Source organism: Plecotus auritus (assembly GCF_963455305.1).
Source record: "Plecotus auritus genome assembly, chromosome: 2".
Taxonomy (NCBI): domain Eukaryota; kingdom Metazoa; phylum Chordata; class Mammalia; order Chiroptera; family Vespertilionidae; genus Plecotus; species Plecotus auritus.
This window is the reverse complement of record NC_137771.1, coordinates 8,883,408-8,900,001: the sequence shown is the minus strand read 5'-3', so window position 1 is coordinate 8,900,001 and position 16,594 is coordinate 8,883,408. Positions and strand designations below refer to the sequence as shown.

Here is a 16,594-nt window from a genome sequence, read left to right as displayed (position 1 = left end):
CCGGCCCTCCAACGGTCTGAGGGACAGTGAACTGGCCCCCTGTTTAAAAAGTTTGAGGACCCCTGAAAGGATAACTTACAATGTTTAGCTCTGACATGAGCAAGGCCGGGGCTTTCCAGCCGTGCCAAACGGGAGAGGGGAGGTTCTGAGTGAGCGCCCGGTGGCCAGCCTGCACACGGCAGCCAGGACAGTCATTTCCAAACGCAGCTCTCCCCTTTGCTTACGACCCCTCAGCGCCTTCTTGCCATTCCTCTCCTGACAGAGATCAAAGTGCTTCCGGTGGCTGGCACCAAGGAGACCTCCTCGTCTCAGCCCTCCTCCTTCCCACTCCTCCTCTGGACACACCGGTTTTCTCTCCGTCCCTGGGACGCACAACATACTCTTTAGCCCCAGGGCCTTTGCACATGCCCTGCCCTTCTTCCCTTGTCTGGTGAAGCCCTCCTTGTCCTCCCCATTGCTTTCCCTGGGAGCCCCGGTGTTGGCTGGGAGCTACTCGGGCCTCTGTGGGATCTGTGACTCACATCTCTGCCTCCTCGCCGCTTCCTGACTGCGGGGACCCTGGCTGATGTGGCCAGTGCTATGTCCCAGGACTGCTTCCGTGCTGAGGCTCCAGGTAAATATTTGTGGAATGAAGGAGTGACAACAGCAGCAATCCCTGAGCTGGCACACACGGGTTTCCTACTGCTGCTGGGGAACCGAACCCTTGCAGGATGTAGAAAAAGCCTGGAGCGCAACCCCTACAAATACCAACACTGATTTTCTCTGAGCCACGTGATTACAAGGGACTTTTTCTTCCTTACACTTTGCTTTCTCTCAAGTTTTTAAAAAACCAATAAGCATGTAACAACCTTTCATGATCAGAAAAAGGTAAATGATTTCAAAATACAGAGTGAGGGAAAAGTAGGTTTCCAGTTGTTTGTATGGAAAATAATAACTGATAAATCATAATACAAGTGTAAACACTATTTTGCATGCTCACAACTGTAAACCTACTTCCCCCCCCCACTCTGTATTATATCAACAATCAAAACACTGTGTCCGCCTCACAAATGAGGATCAAGCTTTAGAAGCATCGCTGCCTGTCCTTTGGGATTTACCCAAGTAAATAAAACAATCTATTTTTTTTATTTTATTTGCCAGATGTAACCTCTGGGTAACTTCAAGGACACCTTTTGTTAATAAATGTTTCTGAACTTTAGTTAGTGGCATGGCTTCTAGCGGCAGCTATAAATTTCATTCGTTTATTTATTTATTTTATCTTTATTGGCAACTGTAAGTTGACTATGGAATTGTACCTTAGGGTGGCCTCCAGCTGGTCAAGGGTGAGTCTTCTAATCAGAAAGGCCCCAGTGAAGTCAGCAGACGGGGGCAATGTTCACCCCGTCTTGTTTTATAAAAACTGGAAAATGCTGACATGTTTGCAGGTTTCAATTCTTCAAAATGGACCCGTGTCGCCACATCCCTTTTTAAATCAGATCTCCTCTCCCAAATCCATTTAGGCTCTGGGAAGAGAGGATTTGTCTAAGAGAAGACAGACGCGCCCATCAAGTTTGCTCACAAAACATTTGGCAACTCATGCATCATCTGTTCCCTGGGGAGCCAGGCTGAGCCTGCGCCGCTGCAAATGCAGCTCATTTCTTCGTAAATCACCGCTGCTGGCCGCGGTGGCTCCTTAAACGCCGTCCAAGGGGCAGGACGCAGTCAATTATTTTTTATACAACGAGTGCAACTCAATTTCTGTCTGCGTAACAACTGTCCTTATTAGTTCCATTTCCCAAACAACTCAATATCAGTGGATTCGCATCTCACCTCTGAGGATTCTTCTCAGTCTCCGTTTGTTTTCTGAGACAATAATAACAATCGTGGTGTCGTTTATGTAGCAGCAGGGCGGCGGGCACTGTACCTGCGTGTCTGTCTTGATCCGCACACCAGCCCTGTGATGTGGTAAGTCGTTTGTAGACAGGGAGAATGAGCTCAGAGTGATTAACTCGATTAATTCGCTCCAAGTCACACGGCCAGAAAGTGGCCTAATGAGATTCAAACCCAGGTCTGTCTATCCCCAAAGCCTGTGCTTTTGAAAATTGCAATGGTTTTCTAATATCACTGTCAGATTCAAAACAGAGCTCTCTGTCTCCATGACAGCCAGACGCGAGATAAGACTACCTCAAACCGCCTGTGCCTTGCTGTGATCAAGGAGAAACTGAAATTATTTTTCATTTTTCTTCTCCCCCGACTTTGGGCACTCAACAGATTTTCTGTGTCCTTGTTGGGAGACTACCACATGGATGAGAATCTCAAGGGGAGGCCCACTGAGTTATTTTTAAATCTGTTGAGTTTATAATAAACACTCTCAGAAAACAAGGAATAAAGGAGGGGACTTTCTCTACTTGTTAAGAGCATTTACAAAAAAACTACAGTGAGCATCCTACTTATGGAGAAAGACTGAATGCGTTCCCCCCTAAGATCGGGAACAAGCAAACATGAAGATTTCTACTGTACACATCGCTATTTTCCAGCAGAGTACTGGAAGTGCTAGGCCACGCAATAAAGCAAGAAAGGGAAATTAAAGGCATCCAGCTCTCCTTTTCTCAGAGGAGAAATAACATTGTTCCTTTTTGCAGATGACGTGATTGTTTGGGTATCAAATCCTAAGAAATCTATAAAAAGCCTTCTAGAAAGTTCAGTTAAGGTTGCAAGGTACCATTTAAGCATAAAAAATCCGTTGTAGCCCTAACCGGTTTGGCTCAGTGGATAGAGCGTCGGCCTGCAGACTGATGGGTCCCGGGTTCAATTCCGGTCAAGTGCATGTACCTTGGTTGCGGGCACATCCCCAGTGGGAGGTGTGCAGGAGGCAGCTGATCGATGTTTCTCTCTCATCGATGTTTCTAGCTCTCTATCCCTCTCCCTTCCTCTCTGTAAAATATCAATAAAATATATTTAAAAAAAATCCGTTGTATTTACTGTCAATGACAGGTGGACACCAAAATTAATAATATAATGCCACTTATAGTCAGAGAAAGAGAGAGAGAGAGAAAGAGAGAGAGAGAAACAAGAGTAAATATATAACAGAAACGTTTAGGACTGGTATGCTGAAAACTACAGAACACTCATGAAAGAAATAAAAGACCCCCTGAAGAATGGAGACACGTACCATGTTTGTGGGTGGAAGGTAACATAGTAAAGGTATCAATTATTCTTACACTGATATAGAGGTTTAAACACAATTCCTATAAAAATTCCAGCAAGATATTTTGTATGTACAGGCTTGTTACTAAAATTTATATGGAAAGGCAAAAGAACTAGAATAGTTTAAAAAATTTGTAAAAGAAGAATAGAGTGGAAGGAGTCACTCTATATGATTTAAGACTTATATGACTACCATAATCTAGGCCAGTGGTCGGCAAACTCATTAGTCAACCGAGCCAAATATCAACAGTACAACGATTAAAATTTCTTTGGAGAGCCAAATTTTTAAAACGTAAACTTCTTCTAACGCCACTTCTTCAAAATAGACTCACCCAGGCTGTGGTATTTTGTGGAAGAGCCACACTCAAGGGGCCAAAGAGCCGCATGTGGCTCGCGAGCCGCAGTTTGCCGACCACGGATCTAGACCACGTCATATTGGTAGAGCGATAGACACAGAGATCAATGAAATGCAATAAGGATTTCAGAAATAGCCTCTGCACAGTACGGCCAAATGATTTTGGCAAAGTTGCAAAAGCCATTCAATGGAGAAAGGACAGTCTTTTCAGCAAATGGTTCTGGAGCTACTGGATAGCCACATGTAATAAAAATAAAACTTGACTTAAACCTCACATTATATTTTTTAAATGATCTCAAAAAGGTTCATATATTTAAATATAAAACATATAACTACAAAACTTTTAGAAGAAAACGTAAGAGAAAATTCTCAGAATCGAGGGCATGGGGACACTGTAACCAGGATCTATAAAAGAATACAAATGATAAACTGAACCTCATCCACATTTAAAACTTTTGCTCTGTGAAATATTCTGTGAATATTTCTGTGAAATATTCTCTGGAGAGAATGAAAAGACAGACTCCGGGTGGGAGAAAATATTTGCAAACCATACCTCTGACAAAGGACTCATATCTAAAATACAGAAAGAACTCTCAAAACTCAATAGGGAAATACCCCACAAATGATCTGATTAGAAAGTGGGCAAAAGACACGAGGAGGCGTTTAACCAAAGAGAATATGCAGACGGCACATGAGTATTAACCACAGGAGAAGATACTCAGCATCACTAGCCGTTTGGGAAGTGCAATTACAACCACGATCAGCTCTCACTACGCACTAACACAGCTCCCATAAAACACGAGGATAATGGTACCTGCTGCTGAGGATGCAGTGAAACCGTGTCTCGTATACCGCTGCGGGGAATGCAAAATGGTGCCGTCACCCTGGACAATAATGGCCTGGCAGTTTCTTTAGAAACCAAACACGTGATCCAGCAATCACACTGCTGAGCATTTATCCCAGAGAAGTGAAAACTTACGTTCGTACAAAAAGCTGTACACGGCTGTTTATAGTGGTCTCATTTGTAACAGCCCCAGATGGAAAACAATCAAAACGCCCTTCTGTAGGTGAATGGTTCAACAAAAGTGGGACGTCTGCCCCATGGAATAATACTCAGCAATAAAAAGGGACAGGCTAATCTAAATGGATCTCAAGGACATCCTGGTAGAAAAAAACAACAACAACCTCCAAAGGTCACATGGTATATGGGTTCATTTATATCACCTTCTCCAAAAGATAAAAAGCACAGGAAGGGAGAACCTGTCTGTGGTTGCCAGGGGTTGGGATTGGTGGGGGAGAGGTGATGTGACTGTGAAGGACGATCACAAGGGAGAGCTTTGAGGCTGGGATCGTTCTACACCCCGATGGCTACACACGAACCCACACATGCGACAAAATGGCATAGAGCCAAAAACACACTTTGCACCATGTCAATTTCCTGGTTTTGATAAGGTTATGGCTAGGTAATATGTAACCAATTGCGAGGAACTAGGTGATGGTACCTGGGATTTCTCTCTCTCTCTCCAATTTTTGGAACTTTTTGTGAATCTATAATTATCCTATCTAATAAAGAGGAAATATGCTAATTGACCCTCACACTGTTGCAAAGATGGCAGCGCTCACAGCCAATAAGGAGGGAATATGCTAATTGACTGCCCCACCCTCAAAGATGGCGGCGCCCACAGCCACAAGATGGCAGCGCCCAGTCCCCTCAGCCCCGCCAGGGTGGCAGGCATGTGGTGCAGGCAAGCCTCAGATGGCAGCTGCCCAGCTTCCCAGGGCCGCCTGAGGCTCAGGTAACCAGGGCCGGCCAAGGCTTGTGCTGCTGGCAGTGGCAGCAGCAGAGGTGTGATGGGGGCATCGCCTTCCCCTAATCACCGGGTCGCCTCCCACCCCTGAGGGCTCCCGGACTGTGAGAGGGGGCAGGCCGGGCTGAGGGCCCCCCCCCTGCCAACCCAGTGCATGAATTTTCATGCACCAGGCCTCTAGTTTCAAAATAAAAAGTTAAAAGAAAATCTGTTGAGTCAGATCACAGAGAAACTTGCCTTTCACAGTTATAAAGGGATTCTGTTGTATTTCTCTTTCTGCTTCAATATTTTAACCCTCTTGGGCTCAAAGCCACTGTTTCTATTACTCCTTTCTTTCTCCCCGCTTCCTTGGATGTCAAGGAGCTGAGGCTCTGGACCAAACCACAGCTAACTCAGAGAATGGAATGAAATGAGGAAATGCTGAGGCCACACCCACTGCTTGGAGATCCGTGGGTTCCCAGGGGCCCACCACAGTCTCCAAAACCTCTGGCAGGGGCGGCAGGCCACTGCCCAGGCTGGGCACTCCGGGTGGCTCGGCTATCACACCCCGAGCAGGGGAAGGTCAAAGCACCAGCTCCATGCCCACCTTGCAAACCGCCCACCAGGCTGCTGGGGAGGGGACGATGGGTGGGACATCGGCAGACAAGTTCAGCAAAGGATGTGGGATACGTGGCACTTTGCCTGGCGCTTGTTTTTGTGGGGGGCTGGCATGGCCATGGCATACTCAGCCCCAGGGCGCCTTATGTGCCACGCCAGCTCAGCCAGGGTCAGTGATCCTGAGTGGGGGCCGCTGAAAGGCTTAGGAAAGACAGACAAGAGAATGAAAGCTGAGTCTCGGTGGGACGCTGCTTCTCTGATGGAGAGACAGCGCCACAGACTACAAGCCGTGTCTTTATTTCATAGCCAGATGCCACGAGGCAAAGGAAGGGCGTGGTCAAGATGTTTACAACATTCTCGTGGGTTTCGATCCTACTCAATTACATGCACCTGATCAAGCTTTGTTTACTTGCAGCCTATAGCACTTAGGCCAGTGGTCGGCAAACTCATTAGTCAACAGAGCGGCAAACCGCGGCTCGCGAGCCGCATGTGGCTCACAAGTCGCGGTTTGCCGACCGCTGACTTAGGCATATGGTGCCCAGTTCGGACCATAGGCTCAAGCTTACAACTACAGCTGTTGGCTATCATTGTGCCGGGAGGGCTCTGCTCTCCACGCTGGGACTTGCACGTGGCCGTGAGAGGACTGTGCCCTCTCGTCGGTCCAAGGCTTGGACCTGTCCAAACACTGTAGCCGCGCCCCACACGTGTTCACTACGCTTCCTGCGGAAATTCAGCACGTGTGGCCAGTGGTTGTTGGCAGCACAGGGAGGGGAAATGTGGCTGTAAGGCCAGAGGTTATGTTTCAAAAGAGATCTGAGTCCACAAAACAGTCGGGGCTTTGGAGGGGGCTGGGGAACGGGCTGGACGAGTTCTTACCTTTAAAACAAGGTCTGAGTCTTCGTGCCTTCCAATCGTTGTGCTTTTGTTCAGGACAAAAAAGCCTTCTGCGCTCTTTAGATAGGCTTTCATACTCTCTGCTTTTCCTGTTCAAGGTTTGCAGGGAAAACATCGGTTAGGAAGATGCAGTCCTCCAATCAACCCACGTCCTATTTAGAATGAACGAGACACACCGTCATGCCCAAAGGAGAAATCAGCAGAGGTGCGAGTGGACAGATGGACTGACGCGATCACAATTAGGATGCTGCTTATTTTTTAAAAAACATTTTTTTTATTGGTTTCAGAGAGGAAGGGAGAGGAAGAGAGATAGAAACATCAATGATGAGAATCATTGATTGGCTGCCTCCTGCATGCCCCCTACTGGGGATCGAGCGCACAAACTGGGCATGTGCTCTGACAGGGAATGGAACTGTGACCCCCTGGTTCATAGGTCGATGCTTAAGCACTGAGCCACACCATCGGGCTGATTTTACTTACTTTAAAGACTGTCTCTTTAGCTGTGATCTCTAATATAGGTGAGCTTGGTTCTGATCATCAAGTAGAAGACATTTTTACTTACCTCAGAGCACAAACTATAGCTACAACAACTCAACAACAAATCTGAATTCCACGGGTGATTGTTCTCCCATTAAACTTAAGAGTGAGGTTACTTGTCTGACATACCAAGTATTCATGTTCAATATTCCCAGTCCTTCCCTTCCTAGCTCTGTGACCTTAGGTGAGTTACTTATTCTTTCTCTATGCCTCAGTTTCCTCATCTGTAAAATGGGGCTAATAATACTCTGTATCCCAAAGGGTTTTGTGAGGGTTAAATGCAATAATATGTGTGAAGCATTTAGACATACACATTTGTACTGTGACTTTTATTATTGCTATTAATCTTGGGCTTCTTGAACTCTGATCCAAGGAACTCCAAGCTTCTATAGAGCTTTTTTAAAAAAATATATATTTTATTTTTTACAGAGAGGAAGGGAGAGGGATAGAGAGCCAGAAACATCGATGAGAGAGAGACATCGATCAGCTGCCTCCTGCACACTCCCTACTGGGGATGTGCCCGCAACCCAGGTACATGCCCTTCACCCGAATCGAACCCGGGACCTTTCAGTCCGCAGGCCGACGCTCTATCCACTGAGCCAAACCGGTTTCGGCCCCATATTTGCTTTTAGCTCTCACCCGGGTGCTCCTGAGGCTGGTGCTTTCTCTCTGCTCAGATGTTACCCCTTAGTGGGGACCATCTGACCACCTGGCTAAAGGCACCCTCCAGTTACCGTCACTTTGCAGTTACTAGCACATCTCCCTGCCGTGTTTCCTTCCTTGTACGGATTCTCTTTTTTGAAAAGATATTTTTATTGATTTCAGAGAGGAAGGGAGAGAGAGAGATAGAAACACCAACGATGAGAGAGAAGCATTGATTGGCTGCCTCCTGCATACCTCCTGCTGGGGATCTGGCCTGCAACCCGGGCATGTGTCATGACCTCCTGGTTCATAGGTCGATGCTCAGCCTGAGCCACTCTGGCTGGGCTGACATTTTCTTATTCCATCATTTGGTTGGGTTGGCTGTCTGTTTCCCTCTCACTAAGATATGTGTTCCAGGAGAGTCAGAACCGTGTTTTTTTGTTGTTGTTCTTGAGACAATTTTGCATGAGTTGTGTGTGTTTGTACCGTCTTCAGAGCAAAGGCACTGGCAGATTTTGTCCTGAACGGTCTTGCCAAGGACCTTGTTACAAGCAAATAATTGTTGCAGGGCAAACAGCCTGGGGCAGTGGTCGGCAAACCGCGGCTCGCAAGCCACATGCGGCTCTTTAGCCCCTCGAGTGTGGCTCTTCCACAAAATACCACGGTCTGGGCGAGTCTATTTTGAAGAAGTGGCGTTAGAAGTTTAAGTTTAAAAAATTTGGCTCTCCAAAGAAATTTCAATCATTGTACTGTTGATATTTGGCTCTGTGGACTAATGAGTTTGCTGACCACCGGCCTGGGGGAATATAGGTAAGGCTCATAAAAGACGCCGCCTCCCTTGGGGGCAATGACCAGGCAAGTTTGCCAGCAGCCCCTTTCAAAGATTGGGGCTTTCTAAGCTTGGAGCTCCTCAGCTGGGGTATACACTCACTGCGTGCACAGCACCCGCCTCTGATGTTCTGCACCACGCCAAGGGATTTTGGGGCAAGGAAACCAACGTGAATGGGAACCCTAGTTGCCTGTTCCTGTTCTGCTGTAAGTAGTCAAGTCCTCTGTCTCTGGCCCCGGTGTCTCCTGTCTTCTGCCAGCATCTGTCAGCTGGGCAGGCTAACCCGTTAGCTTGCAAGCAGGGGGAAAACTCAGCCCCTTCCCAGTTCCTGACGGTTTTGTTCTGTTACCCCATATCCAGTGCCTGGAGCAAGGCCTGATACAAGGGAGGTGCTCAGTAAACACTGGCTGAACGAATGAAAATACAAAAAATGACACCTCAAAGCCATCAGAGGACCAGCTGGCTAGGAATCTTCAACAGTAACTACCCTCATTTGCCGCTGAGTATCTATTCTACATGACTTTTGGGAAAACCTAAATTCTATCTCTTTAGCTTTGGGGTTGGACAACACTTCACCTGAGTCCTGCCCTGCGCGGCCATCTCCCTGCCTGAAAACACGGTAGAAAGTAATCGAATGTGTTAAACTCTGTAAATTCGTTCTTAGAGCCACGGAGCACCAGCCCCAGTGAAGAGGAAAGAGCTTCCAGCACGGGCACCCCTGACCACTTCGCTGGTCCAGAATGGGCCCCAGACAACACGAGATTTCTTCTGAGGGCTACAGGGTCTTCCGTGGCCTGGGCCGTGTGCAAGTTCCTCAAAGGAGAGGTCAGGTAAGGGGGATCTCTTACCACTGGGTGTTGTTGTTAGGAAATCCAGAAAACCTGGGGCCGTCCCTCCTAATCCCAGCTGTACCCCACAGGACATCGGAGAGCTGGTGCCAAGAGGGTCCTTAAAGCTCCCATGGGGGCTACCTCGGAGGGCAGGGTGGGAGACCGCACTCAGGTAGGAAGGGCTGGCGTTGGGGCACCTCCTCTGGGGTGCTCCTGGGGACAGGAGTCTGGATCAGAGAGGGCCTGGGTTGGGGCCCGGTCCCTCCCAGCCACCGTAGCCTTTGACCTCACAGGGCAGGCCCGCCAGGTCTCCACCCACCGCCTCCTCCTGGCAGCACTCACCTGGCCGGAGGAAGATGCCCACACTCCGTCCTCCGCCGAGAGCCTGGCGGGCTCGCGAGGCGCCAGGCCCGCTCCGGGGCGAGGCCTCTCGGCCACGCTCCCGCGGATTCTGCAGCCAGAGGCCGGCACCCCGCGCACCCGCCTGGCCTGTGTACGCGCGTCCCCATGGTAACGCCGTGGGGCCAGCGGAAGGGCGAGGGGCGTGGCCTGCGCCGGGCGCTGGGAATGCCCGCGTGGAGTACGGGCTGCCAGCCACGCCTCCAGGCATCCCTGATCGGCCACTTAGGGGGCCTGGGCCCCATTTCACAGATGGGGAGACGGGTTCACAGAAGTGGCCCAAGGTTTTACAGCGAGAAAGGAGAGGACTCAAGAATTCTTCCTAGGCTGACTGCGTTGGGGTGGGGGTGGGGGTGGGGGTGGTGGGTGGGGGGTGGCAGGGGTGAGAGGTGACAGAGCTGAGCCAGGAGAAGCTTGGAGGTTAGTCCCCCCTGCCCTACCCACATCCCCGGTCCTTCTTGTTGCAGATGAGGAAATAGAGTGAGCTGGGAGGACCAACACTTCTGAGGGGCGGGGGGATAGGGGGGTGGGGAGGGATGGGGTGGAAGGAACAATTTTGAAAGAATGAGGGTTTCTTCCAAGTGCTGGGAAAAGGATATTTCCAAACCCACGACCTTACAGTTCCTAGACTTCCCTGTCAAGACGGACGTTTATTCATTCATTTGTTCTTTATCCCTGAGTCCCTAGAAGTGTCAGGCGGTGGCCCCGGAGTTGACCTGGATCAGTCACTGTCCTTAAGACGCCCCACCCATGGGCACTGCAGAGAAGGCCGACTCAGAAATGTCAGCAATGATCATTATTGCCATTACATCACTATCTTAGCAGGAAAATAAGGCACGGAGGAAGGTGCTCAGGTTTGCACAGCTGGAGAAATGGTAGGATTTGAATCTGGGTGAGTGTGACAAGGAAAAATCCCCCCCCTCCCCGGAACTACAGGTGGTAGTTGTCACAACCACAAGACACACGTGCTTTCCTTCATCTCTGAAAAGGCTGGGCTCCTGTCTGTCTTGAAGACCTGGCAGTGTTTGAGGCCAGCAGGGAAAGGGGGCTTAGGCCAAGGGGACAGCTGGGGCCTGCCACCAAGCTCACCTGCCAGCACTGGGCTTCCTTCCTGTGGGACCTCTGCCCCCATGAAATCTTATTCTGCCCAGCCACCTTCCCTGGGTGCCCTGGATTGGGGCAAGCACACCCACTGTGCCCCCCTCCCCAGACCTACCTGCTTTTTTTCCTGTTGCCCCAGCCCACCCACTAGGAGAGGCAGGGAGGCTTGTCAAGCCTCCAGCGGGTAGGAGAGAGCCAGAGAAATCGGGAGCAAGGGAGAGCAGGAGCTAGAAGAGAGCAGGAGCGGCAGGAAGTAGCCATGCGGTGGGGTAGGAGGCCAGGTGGGAGAGCAGAGGGCCCACTGGATACTAAGGGCCCAGGAAATGCAGATTTTTGTAAACACATCCCCCTTCCCCCCCCCCCAAATAAACTGAAACCTCTGAAGGAACACTGGTAACGGAGGCCTTCCTCACCCCTCCCTTGGCAGAAAATGAGGACACACCCACCTTTTTCTTAAAGGGGCGCTTTCTACTACTGGTTGGGGGCCTTCATTTCTCTTGCAGATCAGTCTTCAATGTCAATTCTCCTTGGTTCCCTGGGCTTTGCCACAGGAGTTGCTCTGTCCCTTCTGTTTGAAAACTGCAGATGAAGTGTGCTTAGTCCACCTTTAAGGGGCCTGTTGTTTGTTTTATTCTGTCTGGAGCGTACTCCTCTCGCCTGTAAAATGGAGATAATAGCAGCATTAACTGGAAGGATGTAATGGGTGTAAAGTACTAAATTGTGATGGTGCGGGAGAATCACTCGTGAGTGTTGGCCATTATTGCCTGCTGTTGTTTTCTGATGATATGCGAGACAGCCCAATCTCAGCCCAGGTCACAAACACCTGGGGGGACGCTGTGTGCTCCAGACTCAGCCCCCACCCAGAGCAAACCTGACTCTGAACAGTCCCATGGCGCTTTGCCCGTTGCTCTGGCACCTTCCTGGGTGCGGATGTCAGAGATAGGCTGAGCCCCGGCCCCAGAAAGCCCCCAGAGGGGATTCTGGGAACCCAGCTGGTCTCAGTGAGACAAACCCATAAATTCTACTTCCAGGCATCTGCGCAAACCTTCATTGTGGTTATTATTATTAATTACTATTATTTGCTTGTAACAAGGAACCTTTATGAATGTGGTTAACAAAACCAGCTAATATTGATCAAGGCTTGCTACCATGCCATGCAAGTTTTAGTTAATTCCCTTTTATAAAAAGGGAAACGGAGGCACATAAAAGTCAATAACTTGTCCAGGCACGAATTTTGTAAGCGGTGGGTTCAGGATTTGGACCCTGGCTATTTAACTCCAGACTGCTGTATGCTTTTGGGGGTAAACTTTTTATTAAAAAAGAATACACTATTGAAAAGTGAGCATATCAGGGGTGTTCACTTGAAGACTTTCACAAAGTGTAGACACCTACGTAACCAGAACCCGGACCAAGAAGCAGAGCCTCACCAGCCCCCACCCCGAAGTCCCTCTGTGCTCCCTTCTCGTCACTGCCCACCCACCACTCTGACTTCCAATGTCCTAGGGCAGTGGTGGGCAAACTCATTAGTCAACAGAGCCAAATATCAACAGTACTACGACTGAAATTTCTTTTGAGCACCGAAAACCGACTTCTGCGCATGGGCCACGAAGTTTCAATCGCACTGTACGTGCGCGCCCGCACGTGGTATTTTGTGGAAGAGCCACACTCCAGGGGCCAAAGAGCCGCATGTGGCTCGCGAGCCGCAGTTTTCGGACCACTGTCCTAGGTGATTAGTTCTGCTTGTTTCTCAACTTCGTATAAATGGAATCACACAGATTCCGTTTTCTGCCTGGTTTCTTTCGCTCAACTTTATGTGTGTGAGATTCAACCATGTTGCTTGATGTTTTATTCATTCTCATTCCTGTGTTGCATTCCATTGTATTAGTTATCACTTCCTGCATGACGAAGTATGATGAACCCAGTCACTCAAAACAACATGCACATGTCATCTCTCGGTTTCAGTGGGTGAAGAATCGCCGCAGTGCTCAGCGGGGCCCTCCGCTCAGGGTCTCATAGGCTGCAACCCAGAGTTGACCAGGGTTGGGGTCTCATCTGAGGTTCAACTGGGGAAGGATCTGCTGTCAAGCCACGTGGTTGTTGGAAAGATTCCGTTCCTGGGAGGTTGTAGACTGGGCCCCCTCGGTTTCTTCCCAGGTGGGCCTCTCTGTGATGTGAGTCAATGGAATCCTGTGCGAGATGGCAGTTAGGATTTTATGGAACGCGATCACAGAAAGGACATCCATCACCTTTGCAGCATGCTGTTGGTTAGAAGGTACAGGTCCCGCCCACACTCAGGGGGAGGGGCTTACGAGAAGATTGGACACCAGGCGTATTCCGGAGCCATTGGATGAGTCTTGGCATCGGTGTGTGCACATGTCTCAGGTGCAGAGACCAAGGAGTGGGGTACACGTAGGTCCAGCTTGAGGGGATTCTGCCAACCCTTTCCCCAAAAACCAGGGCGGCCCACCTCCCTCGGCTGTATGAGACGCAGGAACTGAGACGTGTGAACGTTCTGGTCAGAGCACGTGCTTTTACATCTCTCCTTCCTTCTCTTCTTACAGAGGGGCTTCGACTCGGGTTCTTTGAGATCGTAGGTCCCACGTCAGGATCACCAGATTCCCAGCCACGTCGCCAGACCTGCTGCTGGTGTCAAGGCCATGATATAAACTGGAAGCTACACTCCAGGAGGCAAGGATCCTTGTCTTGCTCACCAGTGTTGTACCTGGCGTGTCGCTGGCCCTCGATAATTTTTTTTCCCAGTTAAATGAATGGGTTTAGGAACTGTTGTTCCAGAGATGGGCCTCAGGTGTGAACTGAAATTGAGAGGAAACTTTGATGTATCGGAGCCCATGTGCATTTTTCTGGGAAGAGGACCCAGAGCCTTAACCAGATTTCTCCCCAACGAAGGTTAGGGGGCCGCTGTGATGGGACACAGTCTGGCTTAGTTACTGATCATCTGAAGAAACAGTTAGTCCTGGGGAAGGAGGCAGGGAACTGTGCACAAGGCCCCGTGAGAAGAGAGACAGCGCTTGCCTGGGGCAGCACATACGCTGACACCTGGCTTGTGTTGACCTTTGACCCACTTGGCTCTTAAGGCACGTCTAGCGGCGGCCTGGCCTCAGGGCCCTCCCCTAGGTCTGCTGTTGAAAGGCAAATCCCAGAAGTCCTTGGTGGCTCTGAGTGGGGTCAGTGTCAAGCCAACAGGAGCCCCGCCTTTTGAGAAAGCCTCTTTGAAGCCACAGAAAGCTCCCCGTGTATCTGTGTATCCGGTGTGAGATGACCTCATCCTTTGTCACCTTCTCTCTTGTTACCTGCAGGTTTCGCCGCCTTGCTTACTGTCTGCGTTCTCTTCTCAGGTGAACACTGCTCCTATTTTGAGCTTCTTTGCGGGGGGGGGGGGGGGCCGTGGGAGGGGGGGTGTTGTTCCCGTCACATGCTTTGTGTCTTCCTTTCCAACCTCTTGCCTCTCTAGACATTTCTTCTCAGGTTTCCTCTGAATCATTTCATTTTTTCCTCCTTCCTCACTGTACTCAACATAGACCTCTCTTTTCCCCAGAACAACTGTCCTTTTCTTTCCCTTCCCTCACCCAAATCCTCGTCTTTCACCATGTTTTCCGACCTCTCCTAAGAACGGATTGTTGTTGTTGTTTTTTTGAAACGTAAGTCGCCAAGATCATCCCTTCTAATCTGAGTCTGAATTTGGATCCCTGTCAAGAAGCGAGGGAGACAGGAATGTTGCTGGGTAATTAGGATCCTCTATGGCAAGACTGGGTGCTCAAGGGGCGTGTGTGTGTGTGTGTGTGTGTGTGTGTGTATGTGTGTGTGTGTGTATGTGTGTGTGTGTATGTGTGTGTGTGTGTGGATGTGTGTGGATGTGTGTGTGTGTGTGGGTGTGTGTGGATGTGTGTGTGTGTGTGTGTGGATGTGTGTGTGTGTGTGTGTGTGTGGATGTGTGTGTGGATGTGTGTGTGTGTGGATGTGTGTGTGTGTGTGTGTGTGTGGATGTGTGTGTGTGTGTGTGGATGTGTGTGGATGTGTGTGTGTGTGTGTGGATGTGTGTGTGTGTGTGTGTGGATGTGTGTGTGGATGTGTGTGTGTGTGTGTGTGTGGATGTGTGTGTGTGTGTGTGTGGATGTGTGTGTGTGTGTGGATGTGTGTGTGGATGTGTGTGTGTGTGTGTGTGTGTGGAGTCAGAGGAACCCGTGGTTGAAGAGAGGGGTACATTCTGCCTGAGGTGGGGCTTGGGGCAGGGGTGGTGGTGGTCGGGAAATACTCTAATAAAAGAAAGCAGGTGACATTTGACCTGAGTCGTGAAGGATGGGTAGGATCTCAGGAGGTAGAGCAGGGAGAGAGGCTATGGTGGATGACAGGCACAGTGGGAATTGAGGCTAGAAGACAGGTGCCAGGAGGAGCTAAGTGGGGTGGTACCGAGGGAGAAGGGAGGCTACATGCTAAGAACACAAACCGAATGGCCATGGTCAGCCTTAGCATGTTTGTTCGGCTTCCATATGGTGTCAAGACTTTTGATTTGCTGCTGAAGGGATAGGCCTCTTTCTGTGGAGTGACAGAGAAACCGATTCTGACTGACTTCAGCATGAAAGCAAACTCACTGGTTATTATAAATGACAAGACTGGAAGGAACTGCTGGGTTCAGGCCTAAGCGATGCCACCAGGCCTCTCTCCAGCTCTCAGCAATGCTTTAACCATGTGCACCCAGCCTCAGGCAGAATCTCTAATGGTCACAAAAAGGCTGCCATAGCTCCAGCCCTTACATCTTCTCAGTTTTGAATCCCCTGGGCAACAGTGATCATCTTTTCCCTGAAGTTCCCCCAAAAGGCCTCGCTGCTTCTCATTTTCTCTGATTAAATCACAGGCCCATTCCCGAGTCAATTATTGTGGGGACTGCTGTGCTCTGATGGGCTGAACTGGAGTTACATGCCCATCCCTGCAGCGAGAGAGAGAGAGAGAGAGAGAGAGAGAGAGAGAGAGAGAGAGAGAGAGAGTCAACACCATCTCTGAGAGACTGGGCTGAGACTGGGAGAAAGATGTGGTCTATGAAGAGTGGTCAGAACCCCACAATATTTTAGAGAAGTGAATTGGTATTTGGGTAACAGGAACGTCAGATGTCCACCACGGTAGCCAACATATACAGGTCATTTTAATTTACATTAAAACCTGGACTTACATTAAAGCCTTTCCTTGGTAAATGGGAGCACCTAGCATTCCCGGCTCGGCTCTTGCATGTGGATCAACCATCTGCTAGGACTGAGGAGGGGCAGCCTCTGTCCTCCCGGCCCCCTGCGCTGCTCACATCTCCTCCCCGGCTTCCAGAAGCCCTCGAGCTTCCACCCCCCGCTTAATGAGCTTCTGTACATACATCTGTTTCTCCCAGCAGAACAGAAGTGCTGAAGGTACA

General features: G+C 49.6%; 1 protein-coding gene across 1 annotated transcript in view; it reads right to left on the bottom strand.

Moving 5' to 3' along the window:
* FHAD1 (forkhead associated phosphopeptide binding domain 1) overlaps positions 1-10,140 on the bottom strand; it is a 107,653-nt gene extending 97,513 nt beyond the window's left edge. The window contains exons 1-2 of the mRNA XM_080654375.1: positions 10,021-10,140; positions 6,823-6,929 (exon numbers count right to left, since the gene is read on the bottom strand). Coding sequence (XP_080510501.1) covers positions 6,823-6,915 — 93 coding nt within the window. The 5' untranslated portion in view covers positions 6,916-6,929; positions 10,021-10,140. The remainder of the gene's footprint in view (positions 1-6,822; positions 6,930-10,020) is intronic.
* Positions 10,141-16,594: the final 6,454 nt, after the last annotated feature.